The sequence below is a fragment of the Myripristis murdjan genome, chromosome 7 (assembly GCF_902150065.1).
Source record: "Myripristis murdjan chromosome 7, fMyrMur1.1, whole genome shotgun sequence".
NCBI lineage: Eukaryota > Metazoa > Chordata > Actinopteri > Holocentriformes > Holocentridae > Myripristis > Myripristis murdjan.
Window position 1 is genome coordinate 12,600,999 of NC_043986.1, and position 21,218 is coordinate 12,622,216.

General features: G+C 41.1%; 2 protein-coding genes across 4 annotated transcripts; both read right to left on the reverse strand.

The window, feature by feature from the left end:
• Positions 1-1,108: 1,108 nt before the first annotated feature.
• On the reverse strand, positions 1,109-3,897 carry hspa1b (heat shock protein family A (Hsp70) member 1B). The gene is made up of 2 exons (XM_030056047.1): positions 3,807-3,897; positions 1,109-3,032 (listed from the first exon to the last, which is right to left on the reverse strand). Exon 2 carries the CDS (start codon positions 3,025-3,027, stop codon positions 1,114-1,116), a length of 1,914 nt encoding a protein of 637 aa, XP_029911907.1. The 5' UTR covers positions 3,028-3,032; positions 3,807-3,897; the 3' UTR covers positions 1,109-1,113.
• Positions 3,898-4,297: 400 nt separating this feature from the next.
• ahcyl1 (adenosylhomocysteinase-like 1) lies at positions 4,298-20,833 on the reverse strand. Of its 3 annotated transcripts, none has more exons than XM_030055847.1 (17): positions 20,064-20,832; positions 12,275-12,389; positions 11,695-11,838; positions 10,562-10,662; positions 10,347-10,449; positions 10,124-10,218; positions 9,892-9,998; positions 8,971-9,087; positions 8,789-8,852; positions 8,572-8,660; positions 8,338-8,408; positions 7,930-8,024; positions 7,675-7,773; positions 6,517-6,585; positions 6,192-6,270; positions 5,800-5,920; positions 4,298-5,637 (listed from the first exon to the last, which is right to left on the reverse strand). In XM_030055847.1, exons 1-17 carry the CDS (start codon positions 20,232-20,234, stop codon positions 5,631-5,633), a joined length of 1,647 nt encoding a protein of 548 aa, XP_029911707.1. In that variant the 5' UTR covers positions 20,235-20,832; the 3' UTR covers positions 4,298-5,630. The 3 variants fall into 3 exon arrangements, with proteins under 3 accessions (XP_029911707.1, XP_029911709.1, XP_029911708.1); XM_030055849.1 differs by lacking the exon at positions 20,064-20,832 and adding an exon at positions 15,978-16,088; XM_030055848.1 differs by lacking the exon at positions 4,298-5,637 and having other exon boundaries at positions 5,796-5,920; positions 20,064-20,833.
• Positions 20,834-21,218: the final 385 nt, after the last annotated feature.

Genomic DNA, 21,218 nt, shown 5'->3' on the forward strand with positions numbered 1-21,218 from the left:
CCTCGGGCACCGTGAATTTGGAAAATAACTCCATACCTATAAATGTGATTAGACACATGTGGCCTGCTGCAAGCTCCCGTGATAAACCCACAAAGCCCTGAGAACAATATACCAATACTAAGATGCTAATTTAGATAATAGACTTGTATGTGCATGATCAAGAGACAGCATGAACATAGATTTAACCACACTGGAAGAAACAGTGCATAGACGAGTGATGCATCTAATCCTAAAATGCATTGAAAGAGGATTTGTTGATCACCTTTAACTGCTTGATACAAAGTTCATTAGCTCAATAGCCTGTTCCAACCTGCAGGGAGACTAATGCTGTCTGCTGCCCCCTCCCTCCAGGTGATGCTTGACGCCTTTAGACTAACACATTAACAAGCGAATAAAAAGTTTCAGTAGAATTTCTCATTAGACGCACAGGGTGTTCTCGTTGTCAAGAGGGTGAGCAGGTATTTTCACATACAGTTTACAGCTAATCCAACAGGTAGCCAAGGCGTCCACTTGTGTCAGTACTGAGAGAAAGAGTGATTTTACTGGCGCAACCTAAGATTGCCACCTGGTGGACTTCTTGGTGCACGACATGTTAATAAAAAGCCATCCTGTGGTAAAGCTATTTAATAATATTTTAAGTTTAATATTACTAATTTAATAGAATTTAATGATTATAACATGATTATAATTATCATAACAATATGTCATAACAATTGAAATAATAATGTAAAGTAACAATATCAACTTAAATTGTGATGTAATTTAATTTTAGTTTGATTTATTTATTTATTTTTTTTTTTCTATTTAATCACTATTACCCAAAATCTTTGTCTTGTGATGAATTTTATAAGTTGGGGAATAACTCCAGCACATTTACCTAAGATAAGATTCTTTGCATCACATATGAAAAGCAATTAAAGAGCAATGGAATTATATTTTTTATATTATCACACATAATGGAATAATATGAATTAGAAGAGGGAAACAAACAGCTGAGAAATTTTCATTATATGATTGTTTTATTATGCTAACATGAAAACAGTGAAATTACAGGATTATGACTGATACAGCAAAAGTGTTTGAGTAAACATGAAATGGGGACTGAAGCTGTTTTTAGTCCACCTCCTCAATGGTGGGGCCCTTAGAGCTAGCCCCTCCCTGAGTGCCGCAGCCTCCTGTCGGGGCCCCCTGGTACAGCTTGGACACAATCGGATTGCACACTTTCTCTAATTCCTTCTGCTGGTGCTCATACTCCTCTTTCTCAGCCAGCTGGTTCGCCTCCAGCCAGGAGATAGCCTGGTTGCACTTTTCAATGACCTTCTTTTTATCATCCTCACTAATCTTTCCTTTCATATTCTCATCCTCAACACTGCTCTTCATGTTGTAGGCATAGGACTCCAGTGAGTTCTTGGCTGATATTTTCTCCCTCTGAATATCATCGTCAGCCTTGTATTTCTCGGCGTCCTGCACCATTCGCTCAATCTCTTCCTTGCTAAGTCGGCCCTTATCATTGGTGATTGTGATTTTGTTTTCTTTGCCAGTGCTTTTGTCCACTGCAGACACATTCAGAATGCCATTGGCATCGATATCAAAGGTAACCTCCACCTGTGGGACACCTCGGGGAGCAGGAGGGATACCTGTGAGATCAAACTTGCCCAGGAGGTTGTTGTCTTTGGTCATGGCCCTCTCACCCTCATACACCTGAATCAGTACACCTGGCTGGTTATCTGAGTATGTAGAGAAGATTTGGGTCTGCTTGGTTGGAATGGTGGTGTTGCGTTTGATCAGAGCTGTCATAACCCCACCTGCAGTCTCAATGCCCAGAGACAGGGGGGCCACATCCAGCAGCAGCAGATCCTGAACGTTCTCTGAGGTGTCACCCATGAGGATAGCAGCCTGGACTGCTGCACCATAGGCCACTGCCTCATCTGGGTTGATGCTCTTGTTCAATTCTCTGCCATTGAAAAAGTCCTGCAAGAGCTTCTGGATTTTTGGGATTCTTGTGGACCCACCAACCAGGACAATATCATGGACCTGTGCCTTGTCCAGCTTTGCATCTCGCAGGGCTTTCTCAACTGGCTCTAGTGTGCCCCTAAATAGCTCTGAGTTGAGCTCCTCAAAGCGAGCTCTTGTAATGGAGGTATAGAAATCAATGCCCTCAAACAGAGAGTCAATCTCAATGCTGGCCTGTGAGCTGGATGACAGGGTCCTCTTGGCTCTCTCACAAGCTGTGCGCAGTCTCCTCACTGCTCTCTTATTTTGGCTGATGTCCTTCTTGTGTTTTCTTTTAAATTCTTCTACAAAGTGGTTGACCATGCGGTTGTCAAAGTCCTCCCCGCCAAGGTGTGTGTCTCCTGCAGTGGCTTTCACCTCAAAGATGCCATCCTCAATAGTCAGGATGGACACATCAAAGGTGCCCCCACCAAGATCGAAGATCAGCACATTGCGCTCTCCTTTTTTGCCTTTATCCAGGCCGTAGGCAATGGCTGCTGCTGTGGGCTCATTAATGATCCTTAAAACATTCAGGCCAGAAATCACCCCAGCATCCTTGGTGGCTTGCCTCTGAGAGTCATTGAAATAAGCTGGAACTGTGATGACTGCATTTGACACCCTCTGTCCCAGGTAGGCTTCAGCTATCTCCTTCATTTTCACCAGCACCATAGAGGAAATTTCCTCAGGGTAGAAGGCCTTGATCTCTCCCTTATACTCCACCTGGACCTTAGGTCTTCCATTGTCACTGATCACCTTGAATGGCCAGAGCTTCATGTCAGACTGCACAATAGGATCATTGAACTTTCTGCCAATCAGCCGTTTGGCATCAAAGATTGTGTTGGTGGGGTTCATGGCCACTTGGTTCTTAGCAGCATCTCCAATGAGCCTCTCTGTGTCAGTAAAGGCCACATAGCTGGGAGTGGTCCTGTTGCCCTGGTCATTGGCAATGATCTCCACTTTGCCATGTTGGAAAACACCCACACAAGAATAGGTGGTGCCCAGATCAATGCCTATAGATATTCCCTTGGCTGACATCTTTGCTTATTCCTCTGGAGTTCCTAGAAAAACAAACAGTGTAGGGATGGGGGTTCATTTTTTAATGCTCTATGTCAAAGCAGTGATTCAAACTCTCACAATAAGTGATGCCAATAATCCTGATTAAAATGTTTAAAATCCCTCTAAGAATTTTATCACAATTAATTTTCAGATAAAATCATATGCATGAAGTGTTGTCCAAATGGAGGAAATTTTTACTAAATGGAAAAATACTCTCAAAGTTAAGAGTTTGGTTCTGCAATGGTTAGGGGTTCATTTTATGACATGATTTTATTCTAATTATCCCACTCTGATCACTACTAAAATTATAAATAGAACTCTATATAGAATTACTCATGATTACATTTAATTAAAATTACAAATAGAATCACCTTTACTCCATGATAAATTTCTTTGCATTGTCCTCCAGGATTTAAGTATCTTTATCCAAAAGTTTCAAGTAATTTGGATGACATATCAGTTTGCCATATGTTAATGCTCACTATAAAATCAATTATTCCTATTAAGCATATGCAGCAGTGTCTGAAATGGTATCTGAAATGCATTTCCTACCACTATCAAAAGATGATTTAGCAGAGTCGATACACTGATATTGATCAGCTTAAATACTGTTTTCCAGGAAGTGAGTGGGTCAAAATTATGCCAGAAGATGTACCCTATGCCAACAAAGACATTACCATTTATAGAAGTCTGTCCATTGTTTTTTTCCACTCATTTAACCCAGTCAGGATAAAATACAACTATTAATTGCCACTTACTTTCAGTGATAAGATCTCTGCTCCTTAAAGATTAAGAAGGATCTCAGATGAGTCCCCTTGAATTGTTTCCCAAGTCAGGTCTTGCCTCTGAGTTGTGGTTCTTCTGCTAGTTACACCCAGACAGACTCCAGCTCATTGCTTATATAGTTAAAAGCAAGATTCCAGAATGGTCCCAACTCCCTAAGCTCGGTGAGTCAACTGTTAATATTAGCAACTAATGTAGTCTGGTTGGTCCGCGAGAGCCAGCGAATATTCTAGAGCGGGACAGCGCCTGTAGCCGAGCAGTTTGACCCTCTGCCAATAGAGCTGACTGGGAGGCATGGAGTGAATACAATGTAGAGAATGTAGCTGTAAGGCACATTCAGGAAGCTATGTGAAAGTGTTAGCAAACATGAATGTAAGCTTTAAACCTAGTATAATAGAAAGTATGTGAGCAGGCCCCTCTCTTTGATGATCTCTTTGCGTCTTTCTTGCATACACATATACCATCGTTAGAGTTAGGATTCCTCTGTTAACAGGGTTGACTTTATTGCTGATTTAATACATTCTTTGACATACATAGTATACACATATGCATTTTAATTACTTGTGAAATATAATTATTTTGGGTGCACCTGTTGGATCAAAGTAAGATCATGATAATCATATGGCAAACAAGAAGTCTGTTTTCCTCCCCCCAACATATAGCTTATGCCTCAATATAACAACTGGTACCAGAAGCAGTGGAAGGAAGACAGTGGATTAACCACTTTAATGGGCGGCGGTATTACAAAACGAAATGTCCAGTAAAGAAATACAGGTACTGATATTTACTGGTAGTAAATGACTCAGAAGGCACATTCATACCATGACCTTAAAGGTATTATCCAGTCCAAATACTGTGTACCAGACTACACAGTCTTACAGTTTGACGCATGTCAGCCAGAATTACTAGCAGAAAATGGAAAAACTGGATTAAACGACAGTGGAATTATAGGAATTTGAGGGTTTTTTGTGAATCATCATCCTCGTCCCTCTCCTACACCCTGTTCTGAGGAATACATATAGCCTTTTACCTTTAACTTTAGCTAAAAATACCAAACACTTTCATTAGTCGTTACCAAACATTTACCATACATTTGTTCAGGTTCAGGGAGAGCTGGCGGTGAGACTTCAATGCTGATATGACATTCAACCTGAGGTTGTTCTTCACCAACATCTTATGCCAGATATTTTTAAAATGACCCAATCATTCACCTACCAAGAATTTTGTTAAAGGGTAATAATCAGGCTGATGGGATGTTACCTTTAGGGGTGTGTATGCAGATACCGTTCAATAACATTAAACAACATGTGTTAAAACATTTCTAAAATATTTCATTATACAGTATATAGAATCCATTTTGGGTAACCCTGCTTCATGGAATGTACTAATACATTTTAATGCCATAGACAGACAAAACATATATGCAATCTCCTCTTTCAATCTTATGGCCATCATTTGGCACTGAGTGTAAATTTAGGATCAGACAAATCGACAAGCTTGTGATCTAACAACATAAGCATCAGCAACTAAATGAGTACGTACAGATGAGAGCATGCAGCAGGCTTTTTTTAAAACAAGTGACAGACATGTAATGTTACACTTGGCCACATCTTATGTTTCCTATATGCGTCTTCATCTTATGAGTCATATCTAACACAATGCCTGAAATTCTAATATTAAGTTACATTCAGCATAAGTAAAATAATTCCTCCATTTTGTAGAATTTACAAAATAAAATAGATATCTCTGTTTATCCCCGGGCAGCTGTGTGTTCAGGGTCACAGCATCAGACTCTTCCATTAATACCTGTGGACAAAATCAGCATTGGATTGAGAAAATCCAGTGATATTGTACTGTTAGCAATTTGAACAGTAAATTACACACCAACACAGTATAGTAAAAAAGGGATTTGTAGATAAATATGAATACATAGGACAAGTTACGCTGGAGTGAATAACTGTAGCTTACCTGTAGTAGTTAGGTTTAAAGGGGCCGTTTTTGTTGAGGCCCATGTACTTGGCCTGCTCATCAGACAACTCTGTCAGGTGGGCATCAAAGTTTGGTAGGTGCAAGCTGGCCACATACTCATCTGAAAGAGAGTGCCGATTGTGATACATACTTTGTCCAAGATTGTTTTTCGTAAAGGAGTTTTGCTATGCTGGGTCCTGTAGTTTTGAATTCAAATCACAAGGTGGCAACAATGAGCTGCTCAAGTTAAGTGAGCTTTAGGAAATTTCAATACACAATATGACCCTTAACTGTGGTTGCCCCCCACTCCCCGCCCCCCCCCCCCACACACACACACACACAAATACAAAAATCTAAGGTCAATCTCCTGTGTCAGCTGAATCCTCACTTACCCATCTTCTTAGGCAGGAGATACACATCCTGTTTGTAACGTCCCTCTGGAGCATTGAAGAGTTCAATCAAGGCCAGGGCCTGGAAACAACACAGACCAAACAATGGCTGTAATATTCACAAAGGAAGCAGGGTGGCGTTTTGAGTAGAAACTCTGTCCTTAAGTTGCAGCCATGACTGAACATCTGCCCCGCTGAGGAATATTTGAGCAAGACACTAAAATTCCTGAAACTGTGATGCTGGTCTATAGCTAACGTCTACACCGATCTGCCTGTGAAGAGGGCTTGACAGAGTCTTACAAAAACCAGAGAAGAGTGAAACACTAACCTGAGTTGTAGCAGTGATGGACAGTACAAACGTAGGCACTGTGGAGCAGCTCAGATTTAGGAGCCGACCCTGAGAAACAACACAGGAAGGCAGTAGAAGTTTTCGAGATGTATGAATTCCAATAGAAACTGATATATAGATACAAACAGACTAAAAAACAGAACAATTAAAAGAGATAATGTGACACATTTAGGAATTTAGGTACCAAATGTTATTTATATTGAGTTTTTTTAACCCACTTTCCCCTCAGGGAAAGTATTTGTGATTCTGATTCTGATTCTGAGAGCAATGTTTCAAAAAGTTATACAGAGACAAGGAAGTAAAACAAAGTTAATAAAATCAGCTGAAAGCACAGGAAAGACAGATAAAAAGGGGAAAAAACAATCTGAACAAAGCCAATAAAACCTAGTAAAAGTCAAAGCAATTAGATCAAAATAAAATAAAAGCAGAGCCAACACATAACAAAAATAAATTAATCTGCCAGACTGATTTCCTTAGGCAGGCAGGCCCAAAGCAACAGGGCTCTGACTGCAAAAGCCCGATGACCTCTAGTTTTAAGTCTGGACCTTTTGAGAATGGCAAGAGGGGCACTGCCTGAGGAAAGCAGACTACACTCAGGCCCAAATATGTAAATTGGGGCTGAGCCTTGTTGAGCCTTAGAAGCTAACACTAATACCTTACAATCGATTTTAAAACGAACAGGAAACTAGCTCAGGGAAGTTAAATTAAAGGTAATATGGTCCTGTCTACTGGCCCTGGTCAAAAGTCTGGTTGCAGAGTTTAGCACCATTTGCAAGCAGTCAAAGGAGCTCTTGTTGAGACAGGAACAGAGAGTTACACTAGTCAAGGAATAATGAAATAAAGGCATGGACTACCTCTTCCAAATCGACTCAGAAGAAGAAAGCTCTGATTTTGTTTTGTTTTTTTGTTTTTTTTAACTGCAGGAAATGTGACTAATTGACCATCAAAATTAGCTCTGAATCAAAATGTTAGTAATAATCAGAGACTAAAATTATCAGGAGAGGGGACCACAAAACACACAGTAGAGGTTGGAGGTGAGGAAACAAAGCTGTTAATTACAGCATGATAGCGCTGTTATGGGAACTTGTTTTACAGACACTATTGTCATGAGGATACAGAGCTGCTGAGGCGCTTTACCTCTGCTAGTAGGACAACTCTCTTGCCATCGGGCCAGATGATGTGGTCGACCTGAGAACGCACCCGCTCCCAGGTGAGCTCAGGGCTGCGCAGACTCGCCTGAGGACATACCACACAGATCAGTCATATAAGAGGCATACAGACTGGCATACAAGACATTCAGATACACAGACAGATACTAACAAATGCACACACACACACACACACACACGCACACTTAGATTAAAGTTATATCAAAGCTTTATTTATATTTACCACATCAATCTCGGTATTGGAATGTCCCATATTGCAGACTATGCAGCCATTCTTCATTCGGTCCAGCTGTTCTCTGGTAACAACATTCTTATTACCTAAATTTTAAAAACAGGGAGCAAAGTGACTAAAATGTATTATGATTAAGATGGTTGATTCAGAGGGTCAGAATCAAATCATGTGCTGAGAATGGTTTTTACTTTGCAAATTAATTCGTTATTCATAGGTGAGTCCCTAATCTGGCCAATACGCCTACTCAAAGTGCAGCCCTATTAGCATTTAGATAAAAAACCTGGATCTTACCCAGGGACCTCAGGTGGGATGTTTGAATAAGGCGTAGATTTTTCTGTACTGGAAACCTTGTGATTATCAAAGCAGAAATAATAGATGTCACTACATGGGGCAGCTTACCAGTGCAAGTTATCACCACGTCCATCTGCCGGATGACCTCATTCAGTTTGACCACTCGGAAGCCATCCATGCTGCGTGGACACACATGCAATTTTTTAAGCTTAAACAGCAAAAATAAAATAAAAAAATCTATGTTGACATTATTTCCCTTTTGACATCACAACTAATGCAGTGTAAACAATGTATCAGCATATATTGTAGGTAGAAGGACAACCAGGGTGGTTTGTCACCCACCATGCCTGCAGGGCACAGATGGGGTCTATCTCTGTGATGCACACAATGGCTCCAAGGGCTTTGAGAGCAGTGCAGCAGCCTTTCCCCACCTTTAGACAGCAGGACAATAAAATACATGTACAGTCAGTTTAAAAGGGACTACAGAAGCAGTCAAAACCCAGTCATGCTTGTCTAAACTGAAGTCTTGGCAACTTCATTAAATTGAAGAATGACTCACCTCTCCATAACCACACACAACAACTTGTTTGCCTCCAAACATTACATCAGTGGTCCTCTTCAAGCTGGTGAAGGCAATTAGTGTCATGATTTCATTGAATATTAACAGAATCTAATGACCTACAGTAGTATATTTCTGGCTGTGTGTGTTTTTTTAAGAGTGAAATGATACATTCCCCTCACCCATCTAGGATGGATTCACGGCAGCAGTAGAGGTTGTCAAATTTCTGCTTGGTGACTGAGTCATTCACATTCATCGCAGGGACACACAGCTTGCCAGCCTTGGACAACTGGTACAATCTGAGAAGACACATGGGGAAACATCCACACACGCGTGCACACACACACACACACACACACACACACACACATACACTGCGTTGGAGGGCTGTGTGACATTATACTTTCCAGACAGTCTGGCTAATTGGTTCCACTGAGAGTTTTATATGGACAGCTGCTGTGACCTATAGTCTAGCTCTGTCATGTTTCCCAAATGAACTCCCAGTCAAATTAAGGTTGTTGCCTGTTTAATCTACAATGTCAGAGTGTATTAATACTAATTTGACTTGTATCACCCAATTAAGCTCAGTTCAGTTCAGTTCAGTGTTAAAGGGACATTATGTAGATTTTACTGCCTTGCAGCACAAAATTACCATAGTGGGGGCGTGATAGGGTTCTTGATCAGTACCAATGGATCAGTCTTTGCTTTGCCAAACACTGACATTTCTGGCTTTCAAAAATAAATAAATAAATAAAACTTCAACACACTCTGTTTTCAAAATAACTCCCTCAACCCTCACCCCTTTCATTTTCAAACCAAACCAAATCACAAAGCAGTGTTATTTTGCATTGAATTACTACCTCTTCAGTTCATAATTCTGCTGGATCTCTGCTCTAAAAAACAAACTTACTTGTTCCATTTTGAAAATGTCACTTCTGCATTTCTGATCATTCAGCTGTGAAGAATTCAGCTGTCCAAGAAACATGTCCCATGTTGTTGGAATTGCTTGGTTACCAACAGAGGTCGACAAAAGTCATAAAACTCTCAATGTGCATTCAACCATGCGAAACCTCAAGACTCATCAAATCAAATCCCTGCCTGACCTGTGCACTCCAGTGACACTCTCCTCCACAATGCCCTGGGCTTTCTTGAAGACACTGGGATACTTCTTGTACACCCAGTGGGTTAAGTCTCCCCCGTCATCCAAGATCTGAAACAGAACAGAGTAACAGAATGAAAGATGAGCTCATGATTAAGAGTCTTTCCATGATAGCAGAATTCTCAGTACAGATTAGATCAGGGGTCAGGTGTATGGTGGGTTTGTCAGGTTGGTACCATGTTGGGCTGCCAGCCTTCAGTGTTGACACAGTGGTCAATGCACCACCAGAAGTCATCCTCTGACTCTCCCTTCCATGCAAACACAGGTATTCCTATAGGAGACAAAATATGCACACACATAATTTCAAAGGCAGAGGAAGGGAGACATGGGCATTGACCAGCTGCCTAGGCAACAGGTCCATTAGAGGATACTGTATGTTGACTGAGTATATAATCTCACCCGTCTCAGCAAGAGCAGCCGCCACCTCATTCTGAGTAGAATAGATGTTGCAAGCAGTCCAGCGACACTGGGCCCCCAGGGCAACCAGCGTCTCAATCAGAACCTAATAGAAAATGATAAGAGTATATAATTGCAAAAACAGGTAGCAGAGGAAATGAGGAGAGGGAGGGAACAGTGTCACAGTGACATGCAGTAAACTGAATGAAGGGACATACTGCTGTCTGAGCAGTGATGTGGGTGCAGCCTACTATCTTTGCCCCAGCCAGTGGCTTCTCCCCCTGGGCTCGCTTTCTCAGCGAGATCAGGGCAGACATATCTGTGGAGGAACATAGCGATAGAGCGTTAGAGGAAGTTAGAGGAAATTGGTTAGAAAATTTGACAAAAATGGTATTCGTTTTTGCACAGGCAGGGGACGTGCTTGGCTGCATGAGACCGTTCCGAATACAAAATCAGGTCTTTCTACATGGTGGATATTGCTGTTAAATGCAGATTGGCTGAATGTCAGCAACAGCTGTTGAGGTCCAGGCTTTGGCTAAAGGAGCACTTATCGAGCACTTAGGCCTGCTCATCACACATGGGCACTGTAAACAGCCAGATAGACAAAGAAGAGCAGGTGGATTTAAGATGGAGGGTCTGCAAAAAAGTTTGAGATGTGAGGAGAAAAGAGGTATTGAGAAAGAAAATAAGTAGCAAGTGATGAATAGAAGAACAATAAAGAGCCTTGATCATGTTTCCCTGGATAATACTGACACAGATCCAGCTTCAGGACATGGTTAGGAGTCAGAGGGAGGACTTTTATACTAATAGTTCACTCAAACAATGTTGAAGCACCAAAACAGATGCCATATGATACGTACCTGGGAACAAAGTTGAAACAGAGCTCAAAGCCCCCTCTGTCTTGATGGAACTGATACTGATACTTACTCTCTCATCCCACAATTGATTCAATTGTATCGTAACAACTAATATCACAGTAAAACCGCATGATCAACATACAGGTACAGCACTGAGCTATCCAGTTTATATGCATGATCACCTATATATGCATTGTTGTTTAATCATCACCATTTAAAAAAGGGAGCAATTATTCCATATAAGACCAAATGCTACAAACCCAGGCTCATTTAACCTGGAAGAAAATCCATTTCACAGCAGGAAAAAAAGCTCAAAATGTATTATTTTATTTATTTATTTATTTATTGAATAATAATTACATCAGTCAAAACAAAAAATAATTTATTGAGCATCATATGTGATGTACCATTTTAAAACTTGGAATGCATAGTTTGCAAATAATCTGTGGGAAATCTCCTACAATCTGCCTGTTTTCCCCTATTGGTCCACATACCTTGTTCTGCTATCTCAATCTCACGCCGGCCGAATTCGGCCTGTTTGATGTTCTTAACACAGAAGTCACTGCTGCCTTGGGTGTTGACCTGGGCTTTGTCGCGGGGAGAAGTTTCATCATCAGAGCTGTCAGAGTAGGAGGCAGCTGGGAAAAGCACAACACAAAAGGTCGCTATTGTAGGAAAGTATACAAAAGAGGCGATTATGAAATTAATACTTAATATCCATTGTGTAAAGAGTCAAGTGTGTGAGTGTGTAGCAAACCTGATGCAACAACAACATGCTAGCTCAACCAAGTGTTGGATTCTGTTTACTTACTTTGCTGGCTGGCAGCCCAAATTTCTGAGGGTGCAGAGAGCACCTTGAAACATTTCTATCTAATTTAGAGGAAAAAGGGCAACCTGAAATTCATCAGTCAGTATTTCAATCCTACAGGTAATTATTTTCTCAAAAACAGAAATATTTTGGAAGTAGAAGGTCTTAAGATGACCCTAAACTTTAACAGCAACTTCCATGACAGCTATATTTTGTAAGAGTCGGTTTTCTAATGTAGACAATGAAACTTTTCAGCTGTGCAGTACCTGAGCTGTAGCTGTCTGTGGAGGACTGAGAGATGGAGCGAGAGAGGGAGCGGCGGCCTGCCTTGGTAGGATATTTGCTGAACTCCTGTTTGTCCTCTGTGTTAGCAAATTGGATCTGGAGGGAAGAGAGGAAGACAAGATGGGAGCGTAAACATTAATGGCAAACAAAATCTGCCCATCACTTGATACCAGTGCGTGTTGCAACATATGTGTCTCTATGCAGATTTAATATCGACAACAAAACCGAAGGAGATGGAGACTACACAACAAACATCATATTGTACAGAAAAGGGAACAAAAAAACCTTTTCAAAGATTGAAATGATGACAGGTTCAGTGATATGCCCAAGGTTGTGGCAATGTTCACTCTCTCTTGGTTTGTGTTTCAAAGGTACCTGGTTTCACCTGAGACTGTTACATTAACATGGAGTTGATAAATCACAGGTGGATCAGGAGGAGGACCTGGTGTCTATTTTTAGATGCTCCTGTTCTGTGATTTATGCTTTGTTCAAATACACAGGCTTCAGCTGTTGGCACGGTTCACAAACAGTCAACCCAACCCTTCAAAGGACCCAAGATCAAAGAGCTAGGCACACAGATCGGGGATGAAAATACAGCTATCATGAATATTTGTTCCTTTATTCGTGGCTCTTACAGAAATGTCTCAACTTTCCTATCCTGGGGTTACAGTACAAAACCACAAAAGTCGATAAATTACATTTGTTTCAAGCGTAGCATAGCTAACTACAGAATTAAAGGCAGTGGTTAGTGTGAAATTAGTTCTATTTGTGGATTTGTGGGCTAGAATTAGTCTCAAGATGTGACAAATCCACTCACTGGGTGTCATTTAGACACGCTGAGCCAGGAACAGTATGGCTACACTAGCAGCAGACAACAGTCAGTTGTCAACATTGGAAAGATTAGTGAGATTTAACCAAATGTCCCGTCAGGTCCTTTGAAATGGGTCAGCAAGGGCAGTGAGGAGGCACTAACTACTGTTACACTGCAGCGGAGCAACCTCCAGCAATTAGGTTAGCACTGAGAGTAATAACAGACAGAGACAAGATAAAATCCAGGAACAATCCCTTTCACTGCATTTTATCCGAGATGTGGAAATGTTTTACTTAACCAAACAGCCTGTAATTTTGTCAGTAACAATAAGGTTATGCCTAACTATATAAAATCTGAAGAGACACTGAGCTATTTGTAGCCTTGCTGAAAGATAGTAGTTTCCATCATGCTTACATCTCCACATGTCATTGAGATCCAAACAGTTTACAATTAATAAATAATTAAAGCTTGTGTCTGGGCAGGGTTATGGGGAGCTTTCTTGCCCTACAGCAAAGTCAAACAGGACGCCTGCAGGTAAACACCAGGTCTGAACCTCATGATGTCATTTTAGCTCATGAGCCTCTGGTTATGACTGGAACTACCACAGACACCAGGATCCTGTCACCACTGAAGACCTCATCTCATCTGACAGGCAATGATGTACCAGTGCTCACAACACCCTGACCACTGTGAGTAACAGATCTACTACTGCAGCTCTAGCAACAGAGTCTACTATCAGTATGACACTGCATTAAAGACATGGTGAAACTAATAATCCCTTGACCTCACAGGGACAAAGTTACTTACAAATCACTTCCTTTATAGTTTAGTTGTGGTTGTTACTCCTCCCTGCCTTTCCAAGAAATCAGTCCTGCAGGCGTCCTGCTGGCTTAGTGGCTAAAGTGTCTAGGGTCAAATCCAAGCTCATGCTTTGATGTGTCATATCTTTTCCTTCTCTCAACTGTGTATTCTGTCATAAAAAATACTTGAATGTGGTGGACATCCTTTCAGTGCACCAAGGCCTTCATACAAATTGACTTGTTTCTTAGATTTCTTACTTCATTCCTTCTTTCACTGCTGCTGTGTGAAAACATTTATAAATCGGTTTTCTCTTTTTTACCTACTTTAATTGCCCCTTTGCATTTACTTTTATATGGGCCAAGCTAGTGTAAAGCATGTGAAACCCACTCAAAACCTGCTGAACAATTTTACCAGTTTATGAGTCATTTTGACTATAAAGCTTTCTTTGTAAGTCCTCCAAAAATGGATTTCTGCAAAAGGTTCTCTTTTAGTAGCAGTGTTATGTCTTCTGTTGACCCTCAGACACACTCAGTGCTACGCTTGACTTTCCACATGGCTTCCTTAAACACCCACTCACGCCTCGGTAATACAAGTCTATTGTAATGTCTTTATTCATTCTGAAAATGTTGTAGGATTGCTTACTCTCTTATTTTCAATGTCCATATATTGTGTTTGGACTAAAAACTAGTGTGCAGGTCTGCAGAGTTGACACAACACACAGCTGATAAATCCGGGAAAACATGAATGCCAGACTAACAACAGTGATTCAGATAACATTTAAGTGTGAAGTGTGCTGCATGGACACTATCCCATAGTCATGTCTTAAAGGTTTGCGTTATTTTGAGAGCAGAACGTTTGCAGGTTGTTTGTGCACTACTAAAATACTCTGGCAACTTCTTAGAGGACACTGCATACAAAGCAATGTTTTATATTAGAGAATTATTTTTGCTTTCTCACATGATGCTGAGACAGAACATTTGTGAGAGTATTCTAGGAACCAGGTGAAACTGGCATGCGTGATTCATTTCCTTGGTAGTCACCAGGCAAACATCAATAGAATTTAGCCACCGCTGCTGCTGAATGAATCCGTTTCTCAGAGCCAACCAGCCAAACCGTGATTTATTATCCATGGAAAATTGACCTTAACTCAACAATACTTTGCCAGGCACTAAATGAAGATGATTTCATCCAAAAATTGAATCATGTCATGGTTACTTTTATTACTTTGATTCATTTACCACTAACAGTGGATGCATTTCATTGCATGGTGAGTTTGCTCCATTTACAAGTGATTCAAACCATGCATTCACTTGGTTCTTAGTAAAATCAATGAATACCACAAATATCACATGACAACAGAAATTATGATATAAAAACTAGCTAAAATAGTGTCTCAAAGTGTCTACATCTCACAATCCTCCTTTCCATGGTGTTTAGGCCTAAACTATCTACTGTGTCAGCATACAGAAACCCAAGAAGCTCATGAGAAGTTATGAACGGTGGGGATCACTGCATGTGTCCATTTTGGCAACTGGGAGTGTGCTCTTTCTCACCCTTTTGCAAAATAATATTTTATGTTTGCTTTGCATTGGGTTTGACTCTTGAGGATTCAGCGTAAATTGTGGCTGAGCTGCTGAGTTTCTTCATTGTTCTTCGTTTAGAGCATAGACAGCAAAGTCAGAGAATCCTTTTCCTGTGGTCATAACATGTAGGAAAATAGAGGTTGGTTTGATGTATGGTGAATACGTCAGCGTTACTTAAGACAGCTTTCTGTTTATGTTGCTCCTACAGAGTAGCCTACTGCCAAGGTGTGCCCAGCTAAAAACCTTGGCCTTTTGAAGAGCAGCTTGTATAACTCCACCTGTGTTTCAGTGACAGACATCATTATATGACAAGTCAGTTAACGCACACTTCTATAGTCCAGGTAAAGAACTACTCTGCATAGTAACAAAAAGAGAACAGAAAACTTGTGGTGTACCAAAAGCAACTCTTGCACATCCGTATGTGGAAAATGCAATTTTTTGAATAAATGTGCTGGACGAGTTCTTGGTGATGCATTAGTAGTGACTCACCCTCTCTCTCCCATGCCCATGTCTGTGTGCCATGGCTGTCAGTCACTGCCTTGTCTCTCCAGTTTCTCAGTCTGTTTCCCTGTGCCTGGGTGTCCTCTGTGTGATGGTACTAGGTGTCCTGATGCTATTATCCCAGAACCCTCCCAGGCAGAGCTTGGGGGAGGTTCCCAACTATTATCATGATTTCTAATAGCCAACCTGGAGAGAGAGCGAGAGGCCCAGGGAGTGTATGTGTGTGTTTGTGTGTGTATCTGTGTGGACAGGATCCAACCCTTCCCTCCTTTCTCTCTTTCACTGTCTCTGGTTCTGCCCTTGACAACTACCTGCTAAAGTCAGTGGGTTGTAGGTTAAGGTCCAAGTTTTTAGGTGCTGAGGGCATATGCAGGAACACAAAAACTAACATGTTGACAAATTTACACACATACACATGAACCACATTTACTGCAGCTTTTACTTTCCCGCTGTATCCCTGATTTGGTGACATGAATAAAAGGGGATTGACAGGAGGTATTAAAGCCTGTTTCCATTAGCCTTATGCAGCATCAACAAGCAACCCATCCAGTGCCATCCTACAGCTAAAAATACCCATTTTCTCTGAGATAGCAGGCCAGATCACAGACCTAAGCTGTGGCGTGATTGTGAATGGGCGGTATAAGGCCTGAATGTGGACTTGGCATAAGGCGGCATTAAAACCACTTATCCTGACACCACTAACACTGAGCAGCGCCATCTGATTGAGAAGACATCCAGTCTAATCATCACAGATCTTCAAGCCCTGAAAACAGGTGACTGACAGCTCTAACACTCACATATTAATTTAAAGACAGCATGTCCATAGTATTTTTCTGAATTGTGAATGAGGATAATTGGTGTACAGGCCATGAACAATTCTTGGGCTGAAGAATATTAAATTCTTCAGAAAGATCTGTTCAAAAATCATTAAACTTCCTTTGGGCTGCAGAGGTGTCTGTTTAAATCAACACAGGCATGACGGATTACACAGTGTTGTGCAAAAAATACAGGCTGGTAAGCCCTCCTCCAACACTGTGTGACCTTTGGCAGAAACTATGGCTTCTGTTTTATTGAGGTGACAACTACTACATTAAGGTGACAACCACAAGAGGATACATGTCGACTACAAATAGTCAATGAGAATGTCAGTTTGATGTTCCCAACAATTTATTTCTTTGAGCAAACATTTAGAAGGCAGCCAGCATGCTGAAAAGGAGGACGTCAATTTGAAAGTAAAAAAGGCAGAACAGAAAAGCTGCGGAAAGCTAAAAGCATGCTTTTCAAATGCCAAAGGCAAGAGACTCTGGAAACACAGAGAAAGAATTATGCAACCTGTCGGTATGGTTGTGTTATATTTCTCACCTTATGGCAACTTTCCCCCCAGTGTTAATACAGCACACACTGGTGGACAAATACTGTGCTTGTGTGGACAGCAAAGATTTGACATTTCAGCAAACACAGCAAAGAACCCATTTTCAAATTAATTTCTCATTACAGTTTGTCCAAATTGGGTTTTGATTTTGAATTTGAGTCTATCTCTGGTAAAGGACGAACAAAGCTCAGAGTCTAAGAAATTCTGCATTTGACCTCAGCTATGCCAGAACACTATGGCAGACAAGAGTAGTAACAATATGACGCTTTTCAAAATCAGTCTGTTCTATGCAAACCAGCCCACAGGGATCAGATGAAATGATGATGCATGAATAAATTCACAGACGACTCAGTCCAGCTCCCGGGGGGCGTATTGTGTAACTGTTAGAGGGATTCAAAGAGAGAAGGCTAGTGGGAGTAGTTTCACACAACACACACACACACACACACACACACACACACACACACACACACACACGTTACTATCATTCCAATTTTGTAGCACCTTTTTATTTGCCTATGGCACCCTTATTATGTGCCTGTGCAAGACCTCCCAAGCTGAACAGGCATCCTGAACTATGAACTCAATGTTTTCATATTTGATATTGTCTGGGATTTTCATTTCATTTGTTTTATTTTCCCTTTTCTATCATTTTCCTTTTTACCCATTCACTGTTTCACACAAACAGGTGACACAGTTTGACATAGGGCTCTCACATTTATTCATAACACAGAGCTTTGTTTTCATAAGCACGGTCAACATTCCTACCATCCAATATGTTTTACATCAGGCTCCCTGAGGCTGCTCATAGTCCACGTTATTGCCTTGCCAGTCAGGGGGTCAAAGATAATGTTCTTGGCTCCATAAACCCTGCTGCTGGGAAAAGGAGCTTTTTTCTACACTGCTGTCATACTCAGTTAAAATTTGAAAAAGTAAACAACAAGGATGGAAAAAATAATTGAAACCCCATATAAAAAAGTAACTGTAACATAACCAAATTACAAATTACAGGCCACACAGACAAGTCAAACTACACTGAATGTCTGTTTACAGGGACAAATGGTTGGTGCCTGACTTGCAGGTGCCACAAAAACTGCAAAACCGTTCAATGTGGAGAGAGGAACTGGCCTGGATAAAATTATGATACGTCAAACACAAACTGCATCAGCAAAGATGTGGTCACAAGTCAAAGATCACGTACAGCTGCACCTACAGGGACGGATTGATACAGCTGCCAAACACCACAAAACTACAGCCCCAAAGATAACCACAAAATTTAATCAGCACCTCTGACATAGTCTCAACAAAAACTGTTCATTGGCAATCTCACAAAGCTGGCAGGCCTGTCAACTGGAAACCACTTATTTCAAAGGCCAGCACACAAAGCCTGGACTGCTGAGCAATTGAAAAAAGGAATACAGTCTTATGATGTGACATGTTATTTTGTTTTCCACATTTGGACAGGCTCAAATGTGAAGAAAGCCAAAGGATGCTGTCCACCCACAATTTCTGTTGACAGCTGTTAAACATGGTGGTGAATCTGTAATGGTGCAAGCAGTGATCTCGGGGAGTCATTCAATTGAATGATTTCTCTGCATCATAGACGTGGTTGTATAATGACTGAAAAATATGAGGCTGTTTTACATGGGCGCACTGCACCTTGCAGACACTCTTCAATCATGATGTCCCCTTGTTTCACAATGATTATTCCCCCATACACATTACTAAACAACTTCATGTTTTCATGAGCAAAAGCATGAAGTCAAATGCCCGACATGGCAACACCAATCACCGCATACAAAATCATTCAACTTTTATGGGAAATAGTGGATTTCCATCTTCTTTATTCCTCAAAGAACTGGGACGCTTTTGAGGAAATCCCCAATACCCCACTGCACAAAATACTTGTATGACAGCAATCAAGGAAAGACTGAAGATGCTGTGAAGGCAAGAGGTGCCTCTATGCTTCATTAGACACTTGATATTCATTAATTGTCAGGTTTTTACTTGTGTCCACTTGTGTATATGCTTATGCATTTGGTCATGTATCTTTTCAGTGTGCAGATGTCTTGATACAGAGGCTTAAGAGCACATTATGCCTTTACAGTGTTGCCATAATATGTGAAACTCACAATTAATATAACCAAGAGGTAGATTTTAATAATATATTGGTAAAGGCTGCTTGATTATTGACGCTGTTATAATGTGGTTAGACATAAAGTGAAATCAGATAGACTATAATTGGCTTAATAATGAAGCAAAGTAACAAATATAACACATTATTACAAATTTCTCACATCCTTATTTCCTACTGTCCATCTTTTATGTTTACAACAGTTTCTCATCATGCAGTTGTGTTAGCTGGGATAGCACAATTCTGCAATGGGATAACAGTTATTAACTATGCTGGTTAATTAACGTCTGACTCAGTAGGCACTGCAGTATATAACCAATGCATTAGCCTATGGTTCATCAAAGATCCATTCATATTTAAGTTACCTAAGGATGAACATGCTAACAGTTGGTGCTACAAAACCACAAGATAAATCAACACTGACAGTGTTATCTAGCGTTGTGCAGCAGACTTTACTGCAGTGCAATGCGCACCAATGCGCGGTGGTATCCTCTTCACATGTCACATCCCACAGTACACACTGTCTCTCCCTATGACAGTGAACGATGATGAGGATTACGTTTCTTACCTTCTTGACGGATTTGAGAGTGGGGACCGCAGTGAACGCTGCGGTGGGCAATTCCCCCACGTTCATGTTCATATCGCTGTTTTTGCTAACAGTCAGTGCTGAATATTTCTCTGCAACGTTTTCGGTCTCTTTGACATATTTCGTTGCTTGTTTAACCTCCGTCTCCGTCATTGCATTCGGCTGATATCGAGCTCCTCTGGGGAAAATGTGTCGAAATGTCCGATTTTACAGAGTAACGACAGGCTATTAGAGTCCGTTGTCTTCTTGGTCAAGCTTCGTGTTGTCTTAAAATGTCCGAGCGGGCATTGAAGAGGCACCCAGGCACCTCCAGCTGACCTTGCAGGGAGCAGGGATTACTATCGAGGAATAAAGCAGTCTCCTAGCCTCGCTGCTTTCTAATAAGCGGTTGACACTGGCTGCTGCTCGGTGCCCAGGTCAGCTGTCACCCACAGACAGCAGTATCTAGCCGGGGGTAGGCGGCGTGTTCAGGCTGTCACCTGAACAAGTGGGCAGTGTGTGGGCGATGCTCATCCAATCAGCGGCAGTGGAGACAGAGGGGATCAATCTTGGGTTAGCTACTCGTTACTCATTCAGAAGTAACGACACATATGCACTAGCTAACTACCTACCGTCAGTTAAGTACTGGGCTGCCTTCAGGCTCCCTCAGCTAACGTCACCTGACAGTTTTCACCCCCCAGATTGAGCGGTTTTGTTCTGTGTTAATGTCTTATCCTCGGCAAAATAAGTCGCCTAATGTATAAACTTACGCCTGTATCCAATTTCTTGTTAAGTTTGAGTCGATGAACACAACTAGCTATCTAGTAAAAGCGACAACTCACGGATGTATTTTCCGGATCCTCAACCTAACGTCACTAAGTGAGATAATCTGACCCGTTACCAAGCAACGCGGTCATAGTAATTAGTCACTTTTAAGTGTAACAAGTGCTGTTTCCAAGTACTGTGTCAGCCTCGGTCAGACGTCCTATTCTACTTTATTCTATTCTAATATTCCATTCTTTAGCTATTTTGCGGATATATTTCATTATACATATAGTCTGTGCAAAGGCTCAAAGGTATTGTGTATCTATCTATCTATCTATCCATCTCTCTCTATCTATCTATCTATCTATCTATCTATCTATCTATCTATCTATC

Bases quoted from the DNA above. Each gene is read 5' to 3' on its own strand.
- hspa1b (XM_030056047.1), bottom strand. From the start codon at position 3,027: ATGTCAGCCAAGGGAATATCTATAGGCATTGATCTGGGCACCACCTAT.
- ahcyl1 (XM_030055847.1), bottom strand. From the start codon at position 20,234: ATGACGGAGACGGAGGTTAAACAAGCAACGAAATATGTCAAAGAGACC. The intron at 10,219-10,346 runs GTGAGATTATAT...TGTCTCCTATAG, and splicing joins GGCTGCTCTTGCTGAGACGG to GAATACCTGTGTTTGCATGG. The intron at 9,999-10,123 runs GTACCAACCTGA...GTTCTGTTTCAG, and splicing joins AAGGCTGGCAGCCCAACATG to ATCTTGGATGACGGGGGAGA.